The sequence below is a fragment of the Haliotis cracherodii genome, unplaced genomic scaffold (assembly GCF_022045235.1).
Source record: "Haliotis cracherodii isolate W230 unplaced genomic scaffold, xgHalCrac1.p SCAF_4, whole genome shotgun sequence".
Lineage (NCBI taxonomy): Eukaryota > Metazoa > Mollusca > Gastropoda > Lepetellida > Haliotidae > Haliotis > Haliotis cracherodii.
In genome coordinates, this window is record NW_027266297.1 from 29,245,630 (window position 1) to 29,272,721 (window position 27,092).

Here is a 27,092-nt window from a genome sequence, read left to right on the forward strand (position 1 = left end):
CTTTTTGCAATTTTAATTTATCTAAATCCTAACGATTGATTATTCATAAGATAAGAATAACTGGAACATATACGACTGGCGTTATTGACTGGGCCAGAAAACATGAACTGAGAACAGATCTCCAGTCACCGTAAGTCGATGATATCAGTTGCCTTAATGACAGAATCTTGTCGAAACAGAAGCAAAGTTTTCAATTAGTTTTGTATCGGTAAATATGTTTCCGTCAGAATGCTATTGATTTTGATTATTTTTCATGCCATGTGTACATACCCATCTTCTGACGCAAAATGCAAAAAGGGGTTATTATTATAATTGAAGTACTTGCAGTATTGTGTTTTGATTTAGTTTAGAAGTAGCCATCTCCAATAGGCATCAACTGTGCTCACATCCTTCCCCAGTTTGGCACCAATAGGAATCAACTGTGCCCCCATCCTTCCCCAGTTTGGCACCAATAGGCAACAACTGTGCTCCCATCCTTGTTGATCATTGTCTGTATGCAACTAAATCGGAATTTGTGCTCGGATTGGCAAACCAAATCATGGACTTTTGGCCAAGAAGTTTTACGTCAGCTTCAGGTACATCGGTGTTCTTATATCGTTCAGTCACCGTCAAATTGTCAATTCCCTTCCACTGATTTACCCACCTGAACCAGAAACATCCCAGCAGATTCAAATTTGATTCAAACATAGCCGATGTAGTTTTCTATTTTAAATTAATATGTAATTGTTCAGCTAAACACTTGTCTTGCGTGTGACGTGTTAATATTTTAAATTTGATACATTTCTTGTGATTATGGGGATTGTTTTGTCGCTTTTATTGTTACAATTGTTTTTAAAAATAAGGTGGCTTTTGGCGTAATGTACTCTCTGAAACACACGCATAAAGCTGTAATGCATTCTGTGATGCCATTCTGTGACATGCCATCATGTTGCAGATGTTGTAAGGAGTACGCTTAAATGTTTATCTTAAAACAGACGACGGGAGATCTAAATCCAGACAGTTTAGAAGTAATCTAACTTCATTTTAAATAAGCATTTTCGTTCCATTGATACATACATTTATTATATGCGATGCTTTTCTCTCAGTGTAACGACCAATCTGGCCCTTCGCTATCAGTATCCAGTAAGGCAACATCAATCACTGACAAAACATTCATGACATACTTTACATCAATTTTTGCATTAAGGGACACTGCTAATGGACCTTTGCAAATGCAACAATATATGCAATGTTAGCAATAATAATACTTTCGTTCGATTACGTATTTGTCCAAATTACGTCTGCAGACGTGTTCTCTTCTTTCTGCGAAGATAATTGCTCTTTTTCTCTGACGACGTGTCAAAGCATTTTAATCCAACGTAATGATTGACACGGGTCATGTGGGATGTGCGAACGAAATTATCGTTGTCAATCGACAAGGGTATAAAAGACTCCTTGTCGTCCTTGCTGCATCACAAGATCTCACAACGTCTCAGCTGTCAGCAACATCTCCATGTGAGTACAAACCTTATATCGATATTGGTAGATATGTTTCTTTTCATGCCCTTGTTTTTTGTATCCAAACACAAAATGCCTAGTTTAAAACTGTTGTTGTTGCCAAATATTGCTGGATTCCAGTTAGTGCTCTGTGGGTGTATAGTTATGTTTAAGGGCTCGACCATTTCATATTCTGAGGGTAGGTTGTGGGTAGTGGGTTGTGCTGGGTTTTTACAGAAGGAAAATAAACTGTCCCCAAACGTTTTTGATAAACAAGTTGCCTGCCACAAAACTTACATTGTTGCAAGATGTTTTTCCTTTAAAAACTTCCGGCTCAATTTTTTTAGCTGCAGATGGGAAAATATCTAGTCTCGATAATAAATCTTAGCTCAAAACCTCCTGCTGACGACAGTAATTGACATGGCACAAGTATAATGGTTCATTCTCACTGCCATAATGCTATTCTATTTTCGTATTTTCCTCATTAACAAAATAATCCATACTTTGTAAATTTCAACAATAAGATGACAAACACACATGGTGACAATGTTAGCTAAATTAACATCAAGACAATGGAATTAGTCTTCATTTTGTTGTATGACATTCATTCTACTTTTTTCTTTACAGCCCTGTAAGAATCAAGATGCAGAGAATCACCTGTGTTGTTTTCGTCCTGGCCGTTGTTGCCATGGTATCTTCAAGCAATCCTCTAACCAAGGCTGTCATGAAGGCGAGGGACGCTGCTGGAAACTCCGCACTTGTAAGTTTTCGTGGAAATCCAAAACCAAGAGTAGAAAACTAAAACTTTCTCCTCCAGTTAACATAAATACTTCAAATATAAATATATCTATTAGTTTTAAGCAGAGACCATATAATCTATTATATGGTCTCTGTTTTAAGTCATCTACTCGTTGTCACATCTTCAACACATTCACTTCAAAATAAAGTATCTTTACATCATGTACCTTTACATCATGTAACTAAACACATATTATCTATCGATGTTTTAACTGCGTCATATAAATTATGTCCCTACAACAAAACCGTTATGACTGCTTGCCACTGTTATTGTCTATCAGTATCTTTTATTGTCTCGTAGACCGCGTCCGTGGTCTAGTGGTATAGCGTCCACCCGGAGAGCGGAAGGTCCACGTCATACCAAAAGACGTTAAAAGATGGTACTTTTTGTTACCCTGTCTTGCTCTCGGCATTAAGGGGCTAAAACATAGACTGGCCGGCTCGGAGTCAGTATACTGTGTCTGAGTGGGGTATTCATGTTAAAACTGCGGCATGTTATTTCACTGAGCTGGCGCTATAAAATCGGCGTTAGTTCAGACTAGTACAAGCATCCACATACACACACACGTGCATGAACGTCGCTACATAAGTGCAATAATCTTGGACGCGACGTTAAACCCCATTTCATCTCACCCAATTGTCTCGTTTTCACGATCTGCATGTCTGATTATAAAATAAATATTACTTCGATATATCAATTGAGATAGTACTTACCCAAATGTAAAGTCACCAACTTAAGTAGTTTAGGGAAGTATACAGGATTGTTCTAAAACACAAAAAGATCCCATAATGGAATTAGGTCATTAAAATAAGGTTGTGTAGCCACCTTGTGTTTCCGCAAAGTTTGAATAACACGTTGAACAAATGATGTGAGAATACTCCGGGTCAGAAGAACCGATTCACATACGCCTTACTATTCACATATGTATTTATTTTCCTAGTCGGAGGGTGGTTCTGACCTGTACCGTGATGCTGAAGGCATGGCCGAGTCATGCGACGCTGGTGTGGTTTCTGAAATCGGTGGAATTTCCTTCGTCGATTCTGGGGATTCTACTGATGATGCTCTCGCATATGCATCCAAACTTGGTGCCCAAGCTGGACCAGTAAGTATTCTATTGACATGTGAAGTGGTAGCAACTCAGCTGTATGAAATCCCCTATTGGTATTGACGGTAGCGCCATTTACTACCGCAATCGCTTCCTTTAATCGAATTAGAACCGTGTGCGTGCTATATTGGAGCATTCATGCCAGATTCTCTGTTGCGAGGAAATTGGTTTTCCATGGTTTAAAGTTCACACGTACCTCTTGCAAATTAGTAACCCTCAGCTCCCGGGATTTGTTAGAATTCATCACAGATTCGCCCTGGTTCAGATTTAAGTAAGGGACTGAACATTCTTTTTTTTAAATATTTATGCTCCTGACTGTTGAAAAAAATGAAATTTCCTGCTACAAAACTGACATTGTTGCTAGGTGTTTTTTTAAACAACTAGGCTCATAGTTTTAAATAAGTAAGTATCAGGTTTTGCGGCTGTTGCTGAAAATAATTCTCTTTGGGCTTCTTTTTGTAATACATCTATGCAGACTCGCTGCAATGTAAGTGAAATATTGTTCCAACCGGTGTAAACACATCTGGCATGGCAAGTATACATTCTTGAGGAGATAAGCCAGATAACTTTCTTGAAAGAAAAGAAACGTAGCTCGACATCTTGCAGTTATATATTGGTGTTGTATGAATGTGTAACTGTTCAAAGTCTTTCAAGGTGCCTTACCCCATCGAAACTAGATCTCAAGAGTGAATGCTTTCACTTCTAGGTCACCGAACCTACGAAATAATACTGAAAATAATGTATCAACAGAGACAGTAAATGTTCGACTTTGGGCTTTATAACAAATCACGACTGATCGAATAATGATTCCTAACGCGAAGTTTTCTCTTTCTATTTCCAGGCTGGCTCTTCCTCTATCGCCTGTGATTCTTACAAATGCCCGGATGGAACCGTCATTGGAGCCTGTGCCTTTGAGTAGAAGAAATGATTGCTGATAATAGAAAGGTCAGTGAATACAACGCCTAGAACGTTTGTGTCAGGACTCACTTCGTAACGTCAACCACATCTTCCATGTTATATTTCATTCATAGTTTACGAAGTAATCAATTAACAGTTGTCACAACTAACCCCGTAAACCTACTTGAATCATACACATCAATACTCTGATTTCAAATGAAATGGTTAAATCCATTTCAAAAGAAGTGAAATATACAACCTTAGGAAAACATTTCCTTAAAGAATGAAGTAAAAGTATGGAGATTTAAGGAAACACGACATAACAGGACGCCCTAAAATATAGAATGTTTATGAACATGTTATTTAAGAAAGAAACATTCAGTTAAACATTCCAGGGTTATACATTCATTCTGTTTCTTTTGTTTCAGCTGAACCGAACGGACATTCGCTGGGATATTCAGTCGTATTGTATTGAGTTGTGTTGATTAAAAAACGATGATCATCTAATGATAAGTGTTGATATTTTTTATGATTATGTTGGACCTTTCTTCGCATTTTGCAAAAGGAAAACAGTTGATGACACACAATCGGTCTTGTAACTTAAAAAGTATCCTGAAGACAAGTGTGGGTATGGGAATATATTCAACCATTAGCATTTGAAGACAAGGGAACGGCGACTTACGTCCGTCACCAACCAACCGCCTGTGTGGTCTAGTGGATAAGAGTGTCTTCCCGGAAAGCCGAAGGTCGGGGATCCAATCCTCGGCCGCGTCATACCAAAAGACGTTTAAAAATGGTACTTGTTGTTACCCTGCCTGGCGCTCGGCATTAAGGGGATAAAACAAGGACTGGTCGGCTGGGAGTCAGTACACTGTGTCTGAGTGGGGTATTCATGCGGCATGGTATCTCAGCGGGCATTAGTCCGGACTAGTAGAAGCAGCCACACACACACACACACACCCACCCCCACCCCCCCCCCCCCCACCCCCCCCCCCACCCACCCCCACCCCCACACACACACACACACACACACACACGTGCTTGTACGTCGCTATAGAAGTGCAATAATCTTGGACTTGACGTTAAACCCCATTTCATCTCACCTCATGGTAACCTGCGGCATGATATCTCGAGCACTATAACATAGGACTAGAACAAGCAGACACACACACACTACAATTGCATGCACGTCGCTATATCTTAGCAATTATCTTGAACGCGACGTGAAACCCAATTTCACCTCACCTCCTTCACCAGTACATTTTTATAAGGCCATTTCTTCACGTTGATGCTTTTATAATTCCAAGAGGACGGTTATTTAACGCCACAAGATACGCCAACTTGTGTTTTATAAAGAGAGTTTATATCTTTTTTATAAGTTGGGTACAGATTAAGGATTTCGTCAAATATCATGCAGTCAATCAACTGTATTTCTTCATCTACCATCATCTACATCTTCTTTTGAAGCTTTCGTATTGTTAGAGTCAGTGACAGCACATTGAACTCATAGTATGTCTAAGTTATTGTTAAATGACAACACTACGTGAGAGCTTTCGCAGTGAAAATACTCGGGAATATAATTTTGGTATTTCGTATTTGGTTGTTCAATTTACACGCGATAGTATAACAAATAAAGCCTGTTAAATCCAACTCAAACAACTACTCACTCACTTAAATAACATCCAAGTAAGCCATGAAAAACATATCCCTGCGTAGAAAGGATTTTTATAAAACAAGCTGACTGTCTGGAACACTTCTTGCTGCTCCACATTGTACCGTTTAGGTCGAGGTGTCGTCATCATTGTCGCTGTATGAAGTGGAAAGGGTCTTCGGCCATTATACATGAAAGAGCATGACAAGAGCAATGTGTGTACATATACCAACTTGGCATCATATTCATACATAGCCTAAATGAGACACTTTGACTAAACAGTCGAACTTCGTTGTGTCGAACTTGGATTTGTCGAATAACCGTTTGTCTCGAACTCACCTTTCGGTCCCTGCGTGTTCCTTCTGTATTTATACTCAAACTGGATTTGTCGAATAACCGTTTGTCTCGAACTCACCTTTCGGTCCCTGCGTGTTCCTTCTGTATTTATACTCGAACTGGATTTGTCGAATAACCGTTTGTCTCGAACTCACCTTTCGGTCCCTGCGTGTTCCTTCTGTATTTATACTCGAACTGGATTTGTCGAATAACCGTTTGTCTCGAACTCACCTTTCGGTCCCTGCGTGTTCCTTCTGTATTTATACTCGAACTGGATTTGTCGAATAACCGTTTGTCTCGAACTCACCTTTCGGTCCCTGCGTGTTCCTTCTGTATTTATACTCGAACTGGATTTGTCGAATAACCGTTTGTCTCGATCTCACCTTTCGGTCCCTGCGTGTTCCTTCTGTATTTATACTCGAACTGGATTTGTCGAATAACCGTTTGTCTCGAACGCCCCTTTCGGTCCCTGCGTGTTCCTTCTGTATTTATACTCGAACTGGATTTGTCGAATAACCGTTTGTCTCGAACTCATGTGGGAGTTCCCAATCAAATATCCAAATTTAAGGTTCCCCTGATGACTTGAACACAGTACGGATTGAGATTGCGTTTGTGAATCATTATCTATTAAACGTAGTATATACCTTTTATTTGGAACATCCTTTAGAAAATTATTTCGCTCTTTCAGAGAAAAGAATACACATTTTCCAAATGTCTTGTAACTACATTGTATGGTTGCAGAAAGAGGTCAAATGGAGCAGCATAACCTGATTATATTCATTTTATATATTTCCACATCAATATTACCTGACATGATTATTCCAGTGGAATACAATTGGAGTTTTGAGTAACTTAGAGGATTACCATTACAGTTTTTCAATGTCTATACATCTTTGTTTAAGTTGGGGCAAAATACAATAAAACTTCCAATACCCTGTCACTCCAAAACTTCTCCAAATCCATAGGTGTTCAACAGCGTCTTAACATTATAAACCCACCAAGTACCACCATCTTCTGATCTTTTATATTGGAATGTACAAGTTTTATTCAGTCTCAAGTTAGGTTGTGGCAACAATCTCAGCCAGAATGTTACAATTTTTAGATAATGAAGTGTTTTAAGAAGCATCTTTTCAAAATGTTCCTAGGAACAATATTGAGAGTAGTTTTCTATCCAAGGATAACTTTCTAAAATCTATCATGAATGTGTTCAATATCAGGAGAAGGATGAAACCTTAGTTTATGATCGGCATAACCTTGGCATAACTAATATGAGAAGAGAGTGTGCATAACGTACCAGTGTTGACTGAATTAGGTGTATCACCTTCCATAACTGTTGTGCAAGCATCATATACCAAGTCCAGATAAAGACAATTGGGCACCCATGATGATATATTTATAGTTTGGCACGATCTCGACAACTACATTGTCATAATTAAACTTCTTATATTATCTAAGCTTACCATCATATCTGAAAAACAGCACTTCATTTTTAACAATGTTAATACTTAACTTCCAGTTATCACAATATGCAGAAAACTTGTCATGACGCATTTGCAATCCAATTGCAACAACACACATTCAGCAAGATTATGTCATCAGCAAATAGTGAGTGAGTGAGTGAGTGGTTAGGTTTAACGCCGCTTTTAACCGTATTATAGTTATATCCCGGCGTGTCAGCTTTATGTGGGAGGAAAGCCCCAAGTGATGCAGGTCACAGACGTTTACCACTTCGGTGAAACCCACGATCACGGGTATGGTGCTGACAAACCTAGAAACATAATCCGGGCGAACCGGGATTCGAACCCACATTCATAGGTTTCTGGCTTGCCCAAGGGACGCAACTCTGCACAGCGAATCGCGGCGCCTAAGACGACTGGGCCACCCATGCCCACCAGCAGCGAATAGAAGAATACAATAAATGTTCATGTAGTTCCCACGCAATGACATTTACACCATGCGCTTCACATCTCAGAGAAACAACTGTATCATTTATGAGTATAGAAAATAGAAATGGGGATAACTGACATCCTGGGAAGCACTTAAAAAGTCACCCTCTAGAAAGATACAGGATTTAACAATGCATACATATTATTTTGTTATTCTAAATATTCTACGCGCCTTTCCACACTTGAAGATCAAATCATTTCTGTATAGAGAATCCAAAGCACCCTCTACCCCGCCTTTTTCATGAATATATATTTTAAAATGTCAACGCCAGAGAATAAAGTCTCATTATCTGCGGAAACAGATTCCATTGGCCGTAAAAGGCATAATAGTGGACACAATTATATGAATTCATCCCTGATTTTCAGGGATGACACCAGGTGTTCGCGAAAAGGGTAAGTGTGCCTTAGTGTACTTGTAACACCCGTAAGTATGTGTTTGTTTGTTGCCTGACGCCACACAGCAGTACTGGTGCCATACGACGGCGGCCGGTAAACAATCCCGTCTTGATCAGAGAACTAAGTAACAGTGGATCAGACAATCCAGTGACATTCACCGATTTTGTTGAATCTAAAATCGATAAGTAAAGTTTCAACAATCAAACATATTATTAGAAAGGTGGAATTCTTTCCTGAATCCTTCACCACCTACAAATAGAGTTATTGAAAATAGAAAGTATTATACCATACGATCACTGTTCTGGATATATGCTAAAACCCGAATGCATGAAACATCTGTAATAACATGAAGGACATATGGGTGGGCATTCTCAAAATCCTCAACAAATATTCCAGAATAGCCTGGGGCTCTGCTTAATTTCTTGTCATCAAGTGCGAGCAATAGTTCCCCCATTGTAATATCTTTATCTTATTAATTTGCAACATCCATAGTATTATCATCAAGGTCATGGAAACAGAGCTAACACAATTCTCAATTTATTAATATATAGCCACAAAGTCAGTACATTCTCTGCTTCCTTGAAATAATGTTTCAAAATGAATAATCCTGTCATTGATAAGTATGTCTTTTGAGAGCAAACATCGCTTGTTGGCTTCACGTAACATACTGTCATTATTCTTCAGGCACAACACCATGTAACACGTACTGTTCCATCGGTGATATTGTGATTTGTTTGCATACTAGTCCTTGTGTTGTTTCTATGCTGATGTATATAATTTATAACTGTCTACTTGACTGATCCATGCATGAAACGCGTGGTGCCATCCACGTTCACATCCTCACATTCACAATCATACCATTTATTAAATGCATATACACATTCTGCCTTTAGGACTTCTTATTTTCCCAGTTGATATCCTGAGATACCAGACATTGTTATTGGCAAGACTAATACAGATTTCAACGAAAGGTAATTAATGGATGTTTATGGGGAATGTGACTGGTTAATGGTTAGATTCAACTTGTTCCAAATTTGTAATTAACATTCTAATGTGTCATCGAAAAAAATCGATTCCAAATATAAATACAATTTACGAAAGCCTTTTTTTGTACACGCTGCAGTAATACTGATTGAATATTACAAAAGGCGTGGTAACTCACTTGTGTTTACTTCACAAGTATTATTTTTGGCGTATATCTAAACCATTGCAATATCAACTACTTCAAAACGCCGACATCTTTCACTCCAAAATCTAAACAGACATACACTGGATGGCATGGACTTTGTCCTATTTATTGCCATATACTAAGCTTCCATATAATTTGTAATGTCAAAAAACCCACTTCTGAATGAACGATGCGCCCGTAAGAGGATACACAGGGAATATGTACTCACCCCCAAAAGAAACGCGAACCATAGAAACATACAGAGACGATGTAGGTTAAGAAGAGATGTTTCCTTTGTGTACCAATTAATTATAAAACTAACAATCAGCCAAGTGTTACCACATAATATCTTAAATATTCTTATCACGATATGCTGCATGTGATATCCAAACTTCACACGCTAATCCTGCACGAGACAAATGGTGCTTCTCGAGTCATGGATCTATGACGTCACAAATGATGCGTTCATGAGTGTCGGTTCACACCACATGCCAGCATGTTCGTTTGTGCTTCCAACCAATCAAATATCTCTTGAATATGAGTAATTATTCATGTATGAACCAACATACAATGTATATGGTATTCGCGTTTCTTTTGTCGGTGAGTATATATTATCTTGATTGGTTTGTCCACCGGCCGCCGTGTGTGTGTGTGTGTGTGTGTGTGTGTGTGTGTGTGTGTGTGTGTGTGTGTGTGTGTGTGTGTGTGTGTGTGTGTGTGTGAGTGTGTGTGTGGAATACTAGACTCGCTCCCGTGCAATACCAATTTTATGTAACGAGTGACTAGTTCTGGTATTTGACGAGCGAAAGCGAGTCAGATACCAGATACCAGAACTATTCACGAGTTTGAGATGCTGAGAACTTTCAATGTTTGCTAGTGCCAGTTCCCGCAGTACATAAGCTGTGTGTGTGTGCATGTGTGTGTGTGTGTGCGTGCGTGCGTGTGCGTGCGTGTTCGTGCGTGCGTGCGTGCGTGCGTGCGTGCGTGCGTGCGTGCGTGCGTGCGTGCGTGCGTGCGTGTGTGTGTTTCAGAGTCTCAATGTAGCATTCACAAGACTGTTTGAGCAGAGAGAGGTCGAGCAATATTCCAGCAATATTCCAGCAGTTTCAACCTTGGTTTCGACATTTCGCAACATTTGAGGTACAATTATCGAACATGCTCGTACTTAGAAGATTCCAAGGCACATTTGTCAAAGGTCAAGGTCACCTTGGAGGTAACTGTACGCCATGTGTCATGAACAGGTCAAGGTGACGAGTCTAATAGGTTTGCGATCTCAAAAGGTATCAATGCATTTATGTTAACTTATTAGAAGGCTTTGGTCAAAATAAGTCAAAGGTCAAGGTAAGAACTTGTGTTTTTATAAGACATGGTCATATAATTGTTAGTGTTTGAGGTATGAAGCGATGAATCTCTACAAATCCAACCTCATGAAATGTTCGAGACATGTCTGTCAAAGGTCAAAGATCAAGGTCGCCTTTATGGTTATTATGGAAAATGGATGCTTCATCTCATTGCCAGTAATTGTTGCACTTTTCTTCTTAAATCGAGTGCCACAATCATGATTTCAGTTCGATTTAGTTCTTCAAGACTGTTTCATTGCTCTCGGGATTTTACTCAAATAAATCTTATCAATTTTAATTAATGAAATTTTATTTCATCAAAGGCACATTTTGGACCTGATTGTCCCCTTAAAGTTTGGTTTGACTCAAGGTCGTTCTCATTTTCCTCCCATGAATAAATATGATATGAATATAATTTTGATACATCTCAATCCAGCGCTTCGGCATTCCAAGCCTTGTGGTTTCTCGCCTTTGAAGATCCGGAGTAGAATAGGTCTTCAGCAACCAATGCTTGTCGTAAGAGGCGACCAACGGGATCGGGTGGTCAGACTCGCTGACTTGGCTGATGCTGGTCATCGTATCCCAATTGCGTGGATCGATGCTCATGATGCCAATCACTGGATTGTCTGGTCCAGACTTTATTATTTAAAGACAGCAGTCTTATAGCTGGAATATTGCTGAGTGCGGCTTTCAACAAAAAACAATCAAGAAAGGAATAAAGCCTGTCAACAATTTGTTTAATTTTTACAGGTAAAATAATAAAGTTTACATTGTACGCATCAGCAGATTAGAAATATTCTGTAAATACTTCACATTCTGTTATATTATTTAGACGTAGGCAAACCTTTTCCAAACAGTTATCAGTGACAATACGTGTTATACAACACAGGCTATAAGCCAGCAACATCCAAAGTTATGCCACCTTACTGGGCATCATAAGAATCTATAACACTTAGTCTTCCTGCGCGATACCAGAAGGGTGTGACGTCATCACTTGTGTTTATTCTCAATACGAGCCAATATCAACTCATTGATATTGAAAGTTGTAAAAATACCGGTAGACGATTACTACATTAATTATTATAGTACCCCATGTCGCCCTGGTTGACAATAAGTTTTACTTTTCACTTCTTATATAATTATATCAAAGGGACAGTCTTCGACAATGATGTTAGCGCATCGCACCAAACTAAAATAATCATCTAATATTTCATACTAATGAAATCATACTAATTTCTTTCAGTTACCTTATAATCACATGCCCATTTTACACAGATAAAACGATGTATTTTTAGATGCGTTGCTTATTCGACGATTCCGTCAAGTGATTTCTAAGGATTAAGGAAATGATTTTTGTTGTTTTATCAATTGGTGTTGACACCATGTGTTCGCAAAAAGATAATAATCAAATACGATTATAACACTAGGAACAGAATTTAATTCTATTGCAATTCAAATTGTCACCTATTTTTCACGTTCATCCGAACAAACGTTTCGGAGAAGACATCAAATATATTCGTCTTGTAGACAAGGAGACAGACGACGGACAATGGGCTTGCTCAGTGTGATACATGTAGCTCATTTTGATCCTCCGTCCTGGTGAGCTAACATACAAAAAGTTGAAGTTTGAATTCCCTTTTCTAAAAACGACAGACATTCATGGTATACTATTCCAGCTCACAATATTGAAAAATTGGCATAAACATTAAACGGGATTAGGACTAACATACACAAGCGACTGTTGATTTCACTAATGTGGTTTAGATTTTGTTTATTAATAGTATGCACGTATTTGAAATAAGTACCAAATTGTATGCCATTCTCTCAAGTAGAGGCACTTTTTTATGATTGATGTCATTGTGAGCAATTAATGCACTATCGAAATGAATATAATATAACACACGAGACAGCTGATCCTCTTTCATAAGAATAACTTTCATAAATATTTATAATAGGTTATCGATGACACGCAATTACAGCATTTTTTTCTGATTGCTATCTGCATGTCATTGGTCTGGTTCCAACCTGCATGGCTCACATTATTCTCTGTGTGTGTGTGTGTGTGTGTGTGTGTGTGTGTGTGTGTGCGTGTGCGTGCGTGTGTGCGTTTGCGTGTGTATGTGTGTGTTTGTGTGTGTGCGTGTGTGTGTGTGTGCGTGCATGTGCGTGCGTGTGTGTGTGCGCGCGCGTGTGTGTGTGTGTGCGTGCGTGTGTGTTTGTGCGTGCGTGTGCGTGTGTGCGTGCGAGTGCGTGTGTGCGCGTGTGTGTGTGTGTGTGTGTGTGTGCGTGCGCGCGCGCGTGCGTGCGTGCGCGTGTGTGTGTGTGTGTGTGTGTGTGTTCGTTTCCCGACGATGCCAATGCACACGATACCAGCTGATTCCACCATCGACATACACTCCCAAGTGACACCAGGTGTTCAAGAACGATTCAACATGTCCTGACTGTACTGCCTATTTGTAAAGATCTCTGTCCAACTATCTCCATCTGTGTCAATCACTCACCATCCATCTTTTACTAAATATAAACCCCAATGGTAGCGTACGTCTTTTACATATTTTTCTGCAGTTTTAATTAATCCAATATTTACAATTGATTATTGGCGAGATAAGAATTACTAAAACATACGACTGGCTTTGTTGACCGTGTGCCAGGAAACAGATCTGTCAGCCTCAAGTCACCCAAACTCGTTGGATATCAGAAAATGCTTTCCTTCACCAGACGAAGTTGGTGGCCTTATAGGCAGCATCTTGTCCAAATAGAAGTTAGGTTTTCATTTGGTGAATATGATTTCGCCAGAAGGCTATTGTTTCTCAGTATGTGTTATATGTCATGTGTACATATCCAAGTTTTGAAGTACAATGCAAAAATGTTATCGTCTCGTTTTATCATCATTGAAAAACATGCAGTATTGTGTTAGATTTAGGCAAGAAATAGACAACCCCGATTAGGCACCAATTGTACTCCCATCCTTGCTGATTTTTTATGATGCATTATGAATCGGAATTTCGGCTCAGATTGGCAAAGTCATAACATGGGAATATTTTTCCAAGAAGTTTAACTTAAGCTTCATGTAAATTATATCGTTCAATAATGTTCCAATAGCCAATTCCCTTCTACTGATTTATCCACCTGCACTAGAAATGTCCCAGCCACCAAGATTTATAACATGATGGTTGGTAACAAAAAAAATGTCCGGTGCAATTCCCTAGTTTGAACAGTTGACTTACCTTTGCATGTGTATGTGGCATTGAATATTTTAAATTTGACATGGAATCTCATATGTTGCGACTGGAGATCCAAATCCATTACGGGACCATTGGACATTTGCAAATTAACACTTTATTCAATGTTAATAATAATAATACTTTTTTTTCGATTACGTGTTTGAAATAATTACGTCAGCAGACATATGCTCTTCTTCCTGTGAATGTTAATTGCCCTTTTTGTCTGATGGCGTGTCAAAGCATTGTGATCCGACGTAATGACCGACACGGGTAATGGCAAATGTGCTTTCGAAAATTATCATAGTCAATCGACAAGGGTATAAAAGACTCCCTGCCATCCTTGCTGCATCACAAGATCTCACAACGCCTCAGCTGTCTGCAACATCTCCATGTGAGTATATATATATATATATTGGCCTTTCTAGATTTGTTTCTTTTCATGCTGTTTTTCTTCAAACATAAAATTCCAAGTAAAAAACTATCGTAGTCTTTAAAAAATGCTGGATTTAGTGCAAAGTAGGGTGTGCAATTGGGTGTAACGCTCCTTTGAGCAGTATTTCAGTTAAATCATTGCGTGTCAGCCCAAAGTGATGCAGGGCAAGACATTTGCTGAATATGAGAGAAATCCGACGTTGGGAGTGAAGCGAAGTTTTGTTGGATACTGATCTGATGGCTTTCATTTATGAATCTTAAACAGCACATGCTTACTCTTTTCGCTAACACATGGTGTCATCACCGATTTCCAGTGATTCATTCACATAATGTTCATCACTATTGTGCCTTTGACGCCTAATGGAATCTAGACTGATTATTCTCTGGAGTTGGAAACACACCTGTATTGGGTGAATGTCCGATATATATTATTTAAGTAATACGGAATAGAACGATGAGACTGACGTCTTCATCAGTATGTTGATATTAACAGGCTTTTAGTCGTAAACCTATTGATGACGACAGTAACGGTCATGTAATGTTCATTATTACAGGTACAATTGTTCATTATCAGAGACGCCAACGTACTGTTCAATTTTAGCTTTTTTCTCATTAGAAAAAAACAATCCATACTTTGTAAATTTCCAACATAAGATATCAAACACACGCAGTGAAGATAACAACGAACTTATAATCATGAAAACACCATTAGTTTCCATTTTATGATATGCCACTCATTCTGTAATTTTTTTACAGCCCTGTGAGAATCAAAATGATGAGAATCACCTGTGTTGTTTTCGTCCTGGCCGTAGTTGCCATGGTATCCGCAAGCAAAGAATCTCTCACCAAGGCTGTCATTCAGGCCAGAGTAGCCGCTGGAAACTCCAAACTTGTAAGTCTTTCTGGAAATATAAAACCGTTCGCTTAATTTAGAAGAAAACAAAAACACTTTCCTCCAGTTAACATAAATATTGAAAATATACACCCTATTAGTTGTAAACTACCCGTTGTCAAACCCTCAACATATTCACTTCATTTAGAAGTATCGCTCTTTATATTATGTGCATTTAATTTAAATAGTTCTTATATATCGGTGAATTTCACTGCATAATAGAAATTATGTCTCCATAACAGAATCTTTATGAGTGCGTACTTCCCACTTGTCTATCCGTGTCCTTGGTGTCCCGTTATCACGATCTGCATGTCTGATTATTAATGTTCATTAATTCGATATAATAAATGCAATATCACATACCAAAATGTTATGGCGCCAACAGGGGTTAATGTAATCGTAGAAGCAAAGGGGAGTTATATAGGATTGTTCTAAAATATAAATATTCCAAGTGATACACATGAGATTGTATATCCTGTTAGTATCATGAAGAACATGTTGGAACAAATCACGTCGGAATACTCCAGGTTAGTAGAAACATCCAGGAAGTTCAGAACTTCAGTTTTAGCATTCTCTTGTTTGTTTTAAATCGTGTACTCTGGCAAAGCGTTTTTTCCCTAGTCGGTGGGCAACGGTAACCTGTACCGTGATGCTGAGGGCATGGCCGAGTCATGCGACGTTAGTGTGGTTGCTGACATCATCGGTGGAATTGCCTACGCCGATGCTGGGGATTCCGCTGATGATGCTCTCGCATTTGCATCCAAACTGGGCGCCCAAGCTGGACCAGTAAGTATTCCTTTGAATTGTGAAGTGGTAGCAACTCAACTGTATGAAATCCCTGTCGCTCTAACGCCATTTATTACCGCTGTCACTTCCTTCCATTCGAATTATAGTTTTGTGCGTGGTATATTTGATCATTTCATGTCGGTTTCTCTATTGAGAAGATATTAGTTACCCAGCAATTTAAGAATCGCAACTACCCCTGCAAACTTGTTTCCCTTAGCTGTAAGGATCTGTTAGAATTCATCACATATTTGAATTGATTCAAACGTCAGTTAAGAGGTAATGTCTTCTCTTTGAGTTCATTCGGCTTCCATCCGTGTTTCGGCCTAAGGTAATTTTGGTTCAAATAATGTTGTTGATTGAAGCTGTTGACGGGTTTCAATAAAGTGGTTAGTCAAAGTGGAAGCCAATTTGCTTCTTTTAGTAATACATCTACACTGCAAGCTGCAAGCTATAGTACAACTCAAATATTGTGTTAACTGGTGTAAACAAAAAGCACAAAACCAATTCCATATTCATAAGAAATCGATAGTAGGATTCCGACTTTATCATAAGCATGTGTTCATGAATCACTATCAAATAGTGATGATACCTGGTGTTCGCGAAATGGTCAGGGTATTCAGCTCCACTGGTGGCACCCGCCATAAACACATGCAAAGGCATATTAATTGTTAACCTGAAAACACACGGGAACATGTGGTACAAAATAGGAAATTGCATCGGAATCATTCTTGTCACTGATGCGTCAAATGTGGAAATATTCCCACAGTTTTACCATAAAACGTTTGGAAAGCTTTTTTGAGGCTTTGAATGGTGTAACCTTGATCACCAACTTCTGATCAAATGTTGTATGACGTCACTCTTTGAAATCTACGTAGAAAGGCATGTTCTATTGTACCTCAAAAGTTGTGACATGTAGACTCCAAGGTCTGGAAATGCAGGGATATTGCTCGACATAAAGAGACAGCTGACTTGAAGTTGAAGTCATCCCCTTGTCATATACAGTAATGTGGAGAGTGTTTTTTCACTCTGAATCATTATACATAGATCTAATATGAACAGATGACGCGGTCTCAATGGTCTCCTTTATTTCTAGTTCAGGTGGGTAAACCAGTGTAAGGGAATTGGCTATTTGATGGTTATTGAACTCTATCAGATTATCAAAATACCTGAAGCTTAAGTTAAACTTCTTGGCCAACTCAAACACAAAGAAACAGATCAGCAACAAGGGGAGCACAATTGATGGCCATGGGGTTGCCGACTTCTGGCCTAAATGTCTTACCCCTAAATTTTACATAGATGTTATCAATGAGGAGGTCCAGCATTTCACATATTGGTTCCTCAGTAAACTCTCACAGATCACTCCAAATGGGCATTGATGGTCTCATCTGGTATGGCAAACATACATTCTTGAATAGATGAGCTAGATACGTTTGTTGAAAGAAAAAACAATGTAGCTCTTCATCTTGCAGTTATATTTTAATAATATATGTTAATATGAACGTGCAATTGTTGCTTTGAGTAATTTTTTAAACGTTTTTTAAGGTGCCTTAGCCATTTTAAACCGCGTGTCAGGTGTGACGGGCGAAGGCTTTCACCACTAGGCCACCCAACAAACGAGATGATACTGAATGCAGTGGTTCGACAGAAACAGTAAATGGGCTTTATTACAAATAACGACTGGTCGATTAATGATTTCTAACTTGAATGTTTCTGTTTCCTATTTTAGGCTGGCTCTTCTTCTATCGCCTGCGATTCCTACAAATGCCCGGATGGTAACGTCATAGGAGCATGTGCCTTGGAGTAGAAGAAACGATTGAAGATAGTTGGTAGGTCACTGAATACAATGTCCAAGAACCGTTATGTCAGAATGCACGTCGGGACATAAACCGTATCTTCCATTTTGTTTCATTCATATTATACGACGTAATCATTTAACAATTGTCACAATTTACTCTGTACACCCATTTCAATAACACCTAGCATTACTGTTATTTGAAATGAAATAGTTAAGTCACATTAAAACATTGTAAAATATACAACCTTATAAAACATGAGCACAGAAAGGCCATTTAGAAAGTGGTCAAATGTAACTAAGGTTTAGTTTGGATAACACTTTCTTAGTAAAGTACAGATTCTCGTCCAGGATTCGAGCCTACACTGCCAGAGTGAGGCACCTAATCCCAAGCACACAAAATCCGCGATCTAACCCACTCTTCCACAAAATTTTCAGTCCGACAACTGGTAGTCTGGATCACGTACTTTGTGTACGAGAATCTGTACTTTACTAGAAAAGTGTTACCCCAAATATAACATTTTTTATAAAACATTCTTGAAAAATTGTGTCACAGGATCAATTTATGTTTTCCTTGGAAACAACGCAATGAGTTCTTCCACTTGTAACATTATTTGTAACATGTATTGCATTTATATATCACCATTGTATAATGGGCCAGTGGTCTCGTTACTGAAACAAAAACAAACTCACACATTCTTTAAAGATTGTGTTTAATTTTAGGAATGTTATCTTTGTACATTCATCCCACCTTGTGCCGTGTAAACATCATTATAGATATACTCTATGCACTAACTAAGCATTCACCTGATGAGAGCAAGAAGCACCTCTGAAACGTCGTATAAAGAGGTTGCTATCCATAAAAAAGTGTCATGTATTCGAATCTTAGGAAGTAAATAGAGATTTAAGGAAACATATGTTTATGGGTATAATGAACATGTTATTTAAGAAAGAAACATTCAGTTAAACATTCCGGGATTATACATGCATTATGTTTCTGTTGTTTCAGCTGAACCGAACGGACATTCTCTGGGATATTCAGTCGTATTGTAATGAGTTGAATTGATAAATAAACGATGATCATCAAATGATATGTATTGATATTTTTCATGATTATGTTGGGCCTTTCTTCGCATTTTGCAAGACGAAAACTCTAATGATAGCATCAGCAACAATCCATACCATAGTTCGAGTTCGATGACACAATGGGTCATGTGAACCAATGAAAAAAGGGGCTTTGGACTGACTAGCAACCGTACATAACCTCTCGGCGTCCTACAGACATGTGTTGGTCATGGGAAAACATTCAACAATAAACATATGAATACAAGGGAACGGCGACGTACTTCCTTCACCAGTAAGCTTTTGAGGCTGTTTCTTTAACTTGATGCCTTTATGATTCAAAGAGAAAGCTTATATAACGACAGAAGATGCACCAGATTTTGGCTTGATAGTGAGAGTTTATATCTTTTTTATAACATGGAGTAAGGATTAGGGATTTTTGTCAAATGTAATTCAGTCAATCACCTTTATTTCTTCATCTGCCGCCTTCTACTAGTGTTACTCTTTGTTGCCGTTTACATGTCACAGTACCAGCACTCTGAATACATAGTGTGTCTTAGTCGTCAGGAAATGAAAACACTTTCATAACCACAATTAAAGCTTATACAAAATAATATATAAAACTATTCGGGTATACGATTTGGGGTATTTCGTGTTTAATGTTGAATTTAAATGCGATGTGTGTGGTAGAAACACAATTTGCATGATAATAAAGAAGGTGCGTGTCTGTTACCTAATGGCACACAGCAGTACTCTTGCCATATGTAAACAATCTAGTCTTGATCAGAGAACCAAGTTATAGTGGACTAGACAATCCTGTGACATGATAGCGTTTTTACTGATTTTGTTGAAACTAAAAACGGTCAGAAAAGTTCCAACAATAAAACGTATCATCAGAAGTCTGGACTTCTTTCCTGAATCCTGCCTGTTCCTTTACCACCTAACTTTCGAGAGAAGACCACGCCTACAAATAACCTTGACACATTTTATATGCCATTTCCAGAAGAGTAACCGGCATATAGTTCTAGGGGTCCTGGGAACTCCCTATGTTGAAAATAGAAAGCATTGTACCATATGACCACTGTTATGGATATATAGCACGTAAAAAGATTCCATTAAACAACTGTAATAACATCTCAGGACAAATGGGTGGGCATTCTCAAAATCCTCAACAAATATTCCAGAAGAGCCTGGGGCTTGCTTAATTTCATGTCATCAAGTACGAGCGATAGTTTCCCCATGGTAATATCTTTATCTAATTCATTTGCAACATCCATAGTATTATCAACAAGGTCTTGGACACAGAGCTAACAAAATTCTCAATTTATTGATATATAGCCAAAAAGACAGTATATTCTCTCCCTTGAAATAATGTAACAGTTTCAAAATGCATAATCCTGTCATTAACAATTATCTCTTTTAATAGTACAAATTGATTGTTGGCTTCACGAGACTAGAATGATGTACTGTCATTATTCTTTGGGGACAACACCAAGCTCGGTGATGTCGTGGTTTGTTTGCACAACAGTCCTTGTGTTATTTCCATCCTGATGTATGTAACTGTCGGTCTACTTTACCGATCCATGCATGAAACGCGTGGTGCCATCCACGTTCACATCCTCACATTCACGTCCATACTACTTATTATAATACATACACCACCCCATCCCCATTATGGTTTCATGGTTTCCCAGTTGACCGGTGGCCAGAGATTCTATCTTATTGACATTGTTATGGAAAAGAGAATCATTGATTTCAACGAAAGGTAATTGACGGATATTTATGGAGAATGTTACAGGTAAATGATTCGTTTCAACTTGATTTCAATGTTTGTAACTATAATTATTAAGGTTCGAATGTGTCATACCGAAAAGATTCGAATGCAAATATGAATACAATTTATGAAAGCACTTCTTGGTACCCGTCGTTGTGATATTATTTGAATATTGCAAAAGGCGCAGTAAACTCACTCGTGTTTACCTCACATGTTTTATTTGTTTCATAGGTGTAAGCCATTACATTAATAAATTCCTCAGAATGTCGACATCTTTCACCCCGCCACCTATAACAGACCTACACAAGGTGGCATGGATTTCATGTTATTAATGGCCAAACACGCTTCCAGGCTATTTGAATCGGGTTACTGTCAAACAGCCCCCTTTCCCTCTAAATGAACGATACGTCCGTAAAATAATACACAGAGCACGTTTTACTCCATATTCCAAAGCTCAGTACAATGACTGATATATTGCAAGCTCCAGCTTCATAGTTGTAGTTATCTGCTACCGTTCAATAATGGCCAAATAGCCAATTCCCTTTGCCAACTGAACTAGAAATAAAACAGACCAATGAAACCGCATCATTTGTTTATATATATTGAAACAAATGATGCGGTTTCATTGGTCTGTTTTATTTCTAGAATTCAGAATGACAATAAAGCACCCATAAGATTTTATGACAAGCGGGGTGACTTCAACTTTCCATTTGTTAATCTCTCATTTGAGTCGAGCAACATTCCAACAGTATTTGAGGTACAATTGAGCATGCTCGTTCTACGGAGATTGCAAAGAGCGTCATAGGTCTCAAAAGTTGTTTGTGTGATCAGGGCTGGTACACATATTCTGAATCAGTGACAAAATGAGGACCGATACCGTTTCTTACCAAATGTTCCCATAGCCTTATTTTCAGGAACACAATTGATGAAATTGTCTGTTTTGACTTGTTCCCATGTTTGTTCAGGTGAGCATATGTCTTACCTTTGCATGTGTTTGTGACGGGTGCAACCGGTGTGGAAGGATACGCTGACCTTATCGCGACACCGGGTATCAGCACCAACTTATAGTGATTCAGAAACACATTCCCATAGTATAATCGGAATCGCACAACTGACTCTGTTTTGTCGGAGATGGCTTACGGAAATTGATGATTTTAGGCACGTTTTATCACATAGCATGAACTTAATGAATAAAATACAATTACAAGACTGTATGCATGACAACAAGGCGACATGTTGAACTATTTTATCTCAAGAGATATTTCAGAATCTAAAGAAGGGGTTTTAAGGAAACCTTGACCTACGATAAGGCATAATTTAGGACACAGAATAACATGAATCAACATAGTTGTGTCCCTTCGACGGTCCCAACAACAGGGATCTGTCAGCATTTCAACGATAATCACCAAAAGTCTGGGCTTTTTGCATTGTTCCTCAATGTCCAGTTCTAACAAAACCAGATATGTCGTCCGTATTCATGTACCTCACAACAGAATGTGAATTTGGGATCGTTGCGGTACTTTACAAGGCATTTCAGTTTGTGAAAATACAACCATATACTCACATATTCATGTACATGTGTAGATGAAGAGATAGAAAGCGACAAAACAGTTTCTATACAAGAAAGATTCCATAAGCAGAGTCACTGTCAAATAGTGATGATTCCAAGTGCTCGCGAAAAGGTGAACGTATAGTGCCAAACAGGAGGCAGCCGTCACAAATACATGCAATGGCAAGTTAATTGTTCACCTGAAAAAAACTCGGAAAGATCTAACAAGTCTCTTGTTAATACTTGATAATTAATGTCTCATTTGATCCATGACTCGACCCGATTATGACCCTTGGTTTGTCGATCTCCACAATCCCCACACGCTTGTGGGTTTCAACAAAATAATTAACCTATTAACAAGCCGCATTATTTTGAGCTTCCCTCCCACACGTATAGATATCACCAATATAACAGCTTCAACTTCCAACTCTCTCACACACATTTAATAGTTGATGACGTTGTGAGCATATTATATTTTTGGGTACTTGTATGGATGTATTTATGACGATCCTGTAAAACATGTTAAAGAGATACAACATAATAGCTTAATACATTTACCTTGTGTTATTGTCACTGATTAGTTGCGAGAAAATCTTTCAAAGTATTATATTATCTACACTGAAACATGTTCCGCATGAAAAGGAACATAAACAGATGGTGGGATTTACAGGGCATTTACATTGCCGTTACCTGCCAACATTATTACGGCTTAAAGAGTATTACAGTTTTTAAACTGTAGATTATTTGTTATGAATTGACAGTTTTCTGACCTCCTTCTGTGATGGGAATACTAATCCATTCCCATAATGCAGATTCTAAGCTCATGTATTAATACTAATACTAAACCATTAATACATTACGAATGTACTCACTGCAACAATCAAAGCGCATAAAATGCACGTGTATTACGAATTTAAGGGCTAATTTAAATGCAGCATGGATATAGAAGCACGAAGTTCACGATTCCCCTGTACGCTCGTATTGACGCACCAATAAGCGTACATTCGTTAAAAATAATTAAATTCAGCAATATTCCATCCATTGGACGGCGATCTGTAAATAATCGACTTTTACCCTTTAATATTAAGGTATATTAGTTTAGTTGCAAAGTTGGCTTAAATTTTTAATGATAAAGTTATCAGACAAATCTCTTTCAACTGACGAGACTCAGATACCTCAATTATGTATATTGATGTATTTATAAGTAATTGCAGATCAGATTACATATAAGAAATGCACCTTATTATGTATTTATCACATCTAATGATTTTTATATACTTTAAGGGTTGATTTATCATAACAATTACTTGTAATCACAATTGCTAATTAGCCCATCATCTCATCCATTGATAATCTATCTTATACCTAACGAGCTCGTGGCATGGGAAAGAGGAATGTTAAATACATTTCTGGAATTAATCAGATCGGAACATATCCTTCGAAATGCCATCAGCTTTCGATGATGAGTGAAACAAGAGCAGGCATTTAGGACGAGGCCGTCCTAGATTACACGTAATGGTTATAATATATCTCCACACAGATAAAACGCGGATGCACCTGCACATTGTCTTTGTGTATGGTTAAAACATATTGTAAACCCGTAAATGTTACAATGAATATATTTTACTATATATCGTAATAACTAATTAAAGGTTGAATAAATGCAACACATATAATTTTATTTATGTCGTTTTGCAGTGGTTTTGGGACATTTTTTTCTTCGTTTCAAATTGGGTCGACTGATTCTCTGACGATTGACTGTTCCATATGCAGCTGGTTTATGTATTCAGATTGTATTAATGTGCTAAGTGAGTATCATTATAAAGCCAAAATTACGAATCTGTCGAAATCTGATTGGTTAAGTGGGGATGGTAAATTGAGCTTGAGCCTAAATATTCATGGATCATGGCGTATAAATGCGCTTCTTGTTGATTATCAACTCAATGTTACTTTGTCACCAGATCTGATGAGCTCGACATATTTCTCTATCAATGACGACGATGCTGTCAGCTGTTATTATGATGATATCACCTAATACGGAAGAGGTAAAATGGGGTTTTACGTCGCGTTCGAAATTGTTGCACTTACTCAGGGACGTGTGTGTGTGTGTGTGTGTGTGTGTGTGTGTGTGTGTGTGTGTGTGTGTGTGTGTGTGTGTGTGTGTGTGTGTGTGTGTGTGTGTGTGTGTGTGGTGCTAGTCCGGACTAATCCCGGATTTATGGTGCTAGCCCACTGAGATTCAATCGCTCTCCGGGCGGACGGTGGCGGTCTTATTCGGAAAAAAGTCACTGGGGTTTTTTTTCATATAATTTCCATTCCACACGACAATTAGCGTGGATAACCGATAATCTTTGCAGTCATATCGTAGATATGCTATATCTTTGTGAAGATATTTTCTAGGAACTATTTTATTATTCAATAACTGTTAATGATTTAACAAATCATTTTAAAAAACAATCGAAATGTCTATTTTATACACTGTAAATTAAAATAATAACATTTGAATACTAATTTGTACAATAAGTTATAATGATTTAATAATGATGTCTGAAAGAGCAAATGGTTTCCTTTGTGAGTGAGTAAGTGAGTTTTATATATATTTTCGATCATAGACGGATAGACCACTCGGTTCTCTGTGCATACATTCATAACGAGTTTCCAACATAGACATGTTATTTTCAGAAACCTCAACAGTGGCCAAAGTTAAATGATTGTGTTCACATAGTAACTTTCATCAGTGTCACAGGCATGATTCATTCGAGACTCATGTTATCCATGGTTTAACACTCTTTTAAATCTTTGGGATGTGACGTTTCTGAATATGACCATGTTTAAAGATATCTAAACACTTATAATTAAAGAAATTTAATTTCATTAAAGGCACATTGCTGGCCTACATACCCCATAAAATGTCCGATGTCTTGGTTTGATTAAAAATTGACCTATACCTATATATCTAAGAAAGGAATTCAATTGTTAATGTTCCTGCCGTGTACAAATATGAGACCCATCGTGTTAACGTTGTTTCATATCATACCAACGCTTCGGATTAATAGGCATTGTGGTTTTCTGAGACATAAAATCGACCTTCCAAAATTTGTTATCCTTTTACAGGAAAATACTAAAGTTTGAAGTCAAATAAGAAATTACCATGTACACGTTAAAGTTTTGTTATTTACTTAGAAGAGATTTCAATTCCCTTTTACTGATTTATCCACCTGAACTAGAAATAAAGGAGACCAATGAGACCGCTTCATCTGCTTCATATTTCGATCTGTGCATGTCACAAAACACTCTCCACAAGACTGTATGACAAGAGGGATGACTTCATCGTTCCAACAGTCAGCTTTCCCTTTATGCCGTTTTGACGGGTGCCACCGGTGGTGCAGGATACGCTCACCTTTGCGCGAACACCTGGTATCATCACCATTTAATAATTATTCAAAAACACATGCTCATGATATAGTCGGAATAGTACAATCGAATTTGTTTTTGGTTGCTTTTATTATCATGGAAAGGGTTTTGTCGCTTTAATTAGCAAAATGTTCATAACGTCAACGCTAGGGAATCATCAGTCTCGATTATCGCCCGAAACAGATTCCACTAGGCGTAAAAGTGAGAGAGAAAAGGAAAATTATATGAATGGTCAAATGTTTTCCAAACAGTGCCAAGTCACCATGTTATTGGATATCATGGGATCCATCGCTAATGTCATTCTTGCGCGACACCAGCATGGTTTACGTCATCAGTATCGTTATGGTATTAATAATACCAGCCAATATTTAAAACATGCTGAAAGTGATAAAAAATAATGGTGGATGATATCAGTACATTGATTAAGACAGAACTTCCGTGTCACGCATGTTGTCAGTATCTCTACACTACAATAATTCCCGAGGCAGAGCCTTCGACAGTCTAAGCTGATATTCGTACCATATTGAAAAAAGAAGCATTTGAAGATTCAAAACACCTAACTTTATGAGACAGACTAAGTTCTTTCAGATATTTTATAATCAAATCCCTGTTTACACAGGTAAAACGATCTTTTCATAGATGTGATGCTTGGGAATAAAGATCCCCAGTGAGTACAAGAAAATAATTAAATTTGATTGTATTGCTGGAAATAAAAAGTCCAAATGTAATACGGCGCCACGGCTTGATGGTATTCGAAACCGGTTTGGGAAACTGTTTCTATGTGTCCAAACACCAATCCTTCACCGTTAAATTATCTTGTGGATACAGGGGATGTCCCGCCTTGGTTGTGCAAACTTCGAACAATATTTCTCCCAAAGAAAGGTGATTTGACTAACCCTAAAATCTTCCGCCCTATTTCTTATCTGAATACACAATACAAATTTAACTATTTACAGTATGTCTTCCAGATCTCGTGTCATCAATGACATTTTTTTACATGGAGCATAAAGGAGCCAGAAAGGGATGTTAGGGTTGTAATGATCAATTGCTAGT

General features: G+C 38.1%; 2 protein-coding genes across 2 annotated transcripts; both read left to right on the forward strand.

Moving 5' to 3' along the window:
* Positions 1-1,430: 1,430 nt before the first annotated feature.
* Positions 1,431-4,784, forward strand: LOC139480184 (uncharacterized). The gene is made up of 5 exons (XM_071263215.1): positions 1,431-1,494; positions 2,104-2,236; positions 3,216-3,377; positions 4,222-4,325; positions 4,706-4,784. Exons 2-4 carry the CDS (start codon positions 2,120-2,122, stop codon positions 4,297-4,299), a joined length of 357 nt encoding a protein of 118 aa, XP_071119316.1. The 5' UTR covers positions 1,431-1,494; positions 2,104-2,119; the 3' UTR covers positions 4,300-4,325; positions 4,706-4,784.
* A 9,917-nt stretch (positions 4,785-14,701) lies between these two features.
* On the forward strand, positions 14,702-19,325 carry LOC139480373 (uncharacterized). The gene is made up of 5 exons (XM_071263438.1): positions 14,702-14,729; positions 15,527-15,662; positions 16,284-16,448; positions 18,175-18,274; positions 19,250-19,325. The coding sequence occupies exons 2-4, from the start codon at positions 15,543-15,545 to the stop codon at positions 18,250-18,252; spliced, it is 363 nt and encodes a 120-aa protein (XP_071119539.1). The 5' UTR covers positions 14,702-14,729; positions 15,527-15,542; the 3' UTR covers positions 18,253-18,274; positions 19,250-19,325.
* Positions 19,326-27,092: the final 7,767 nt, after the last annotated feature.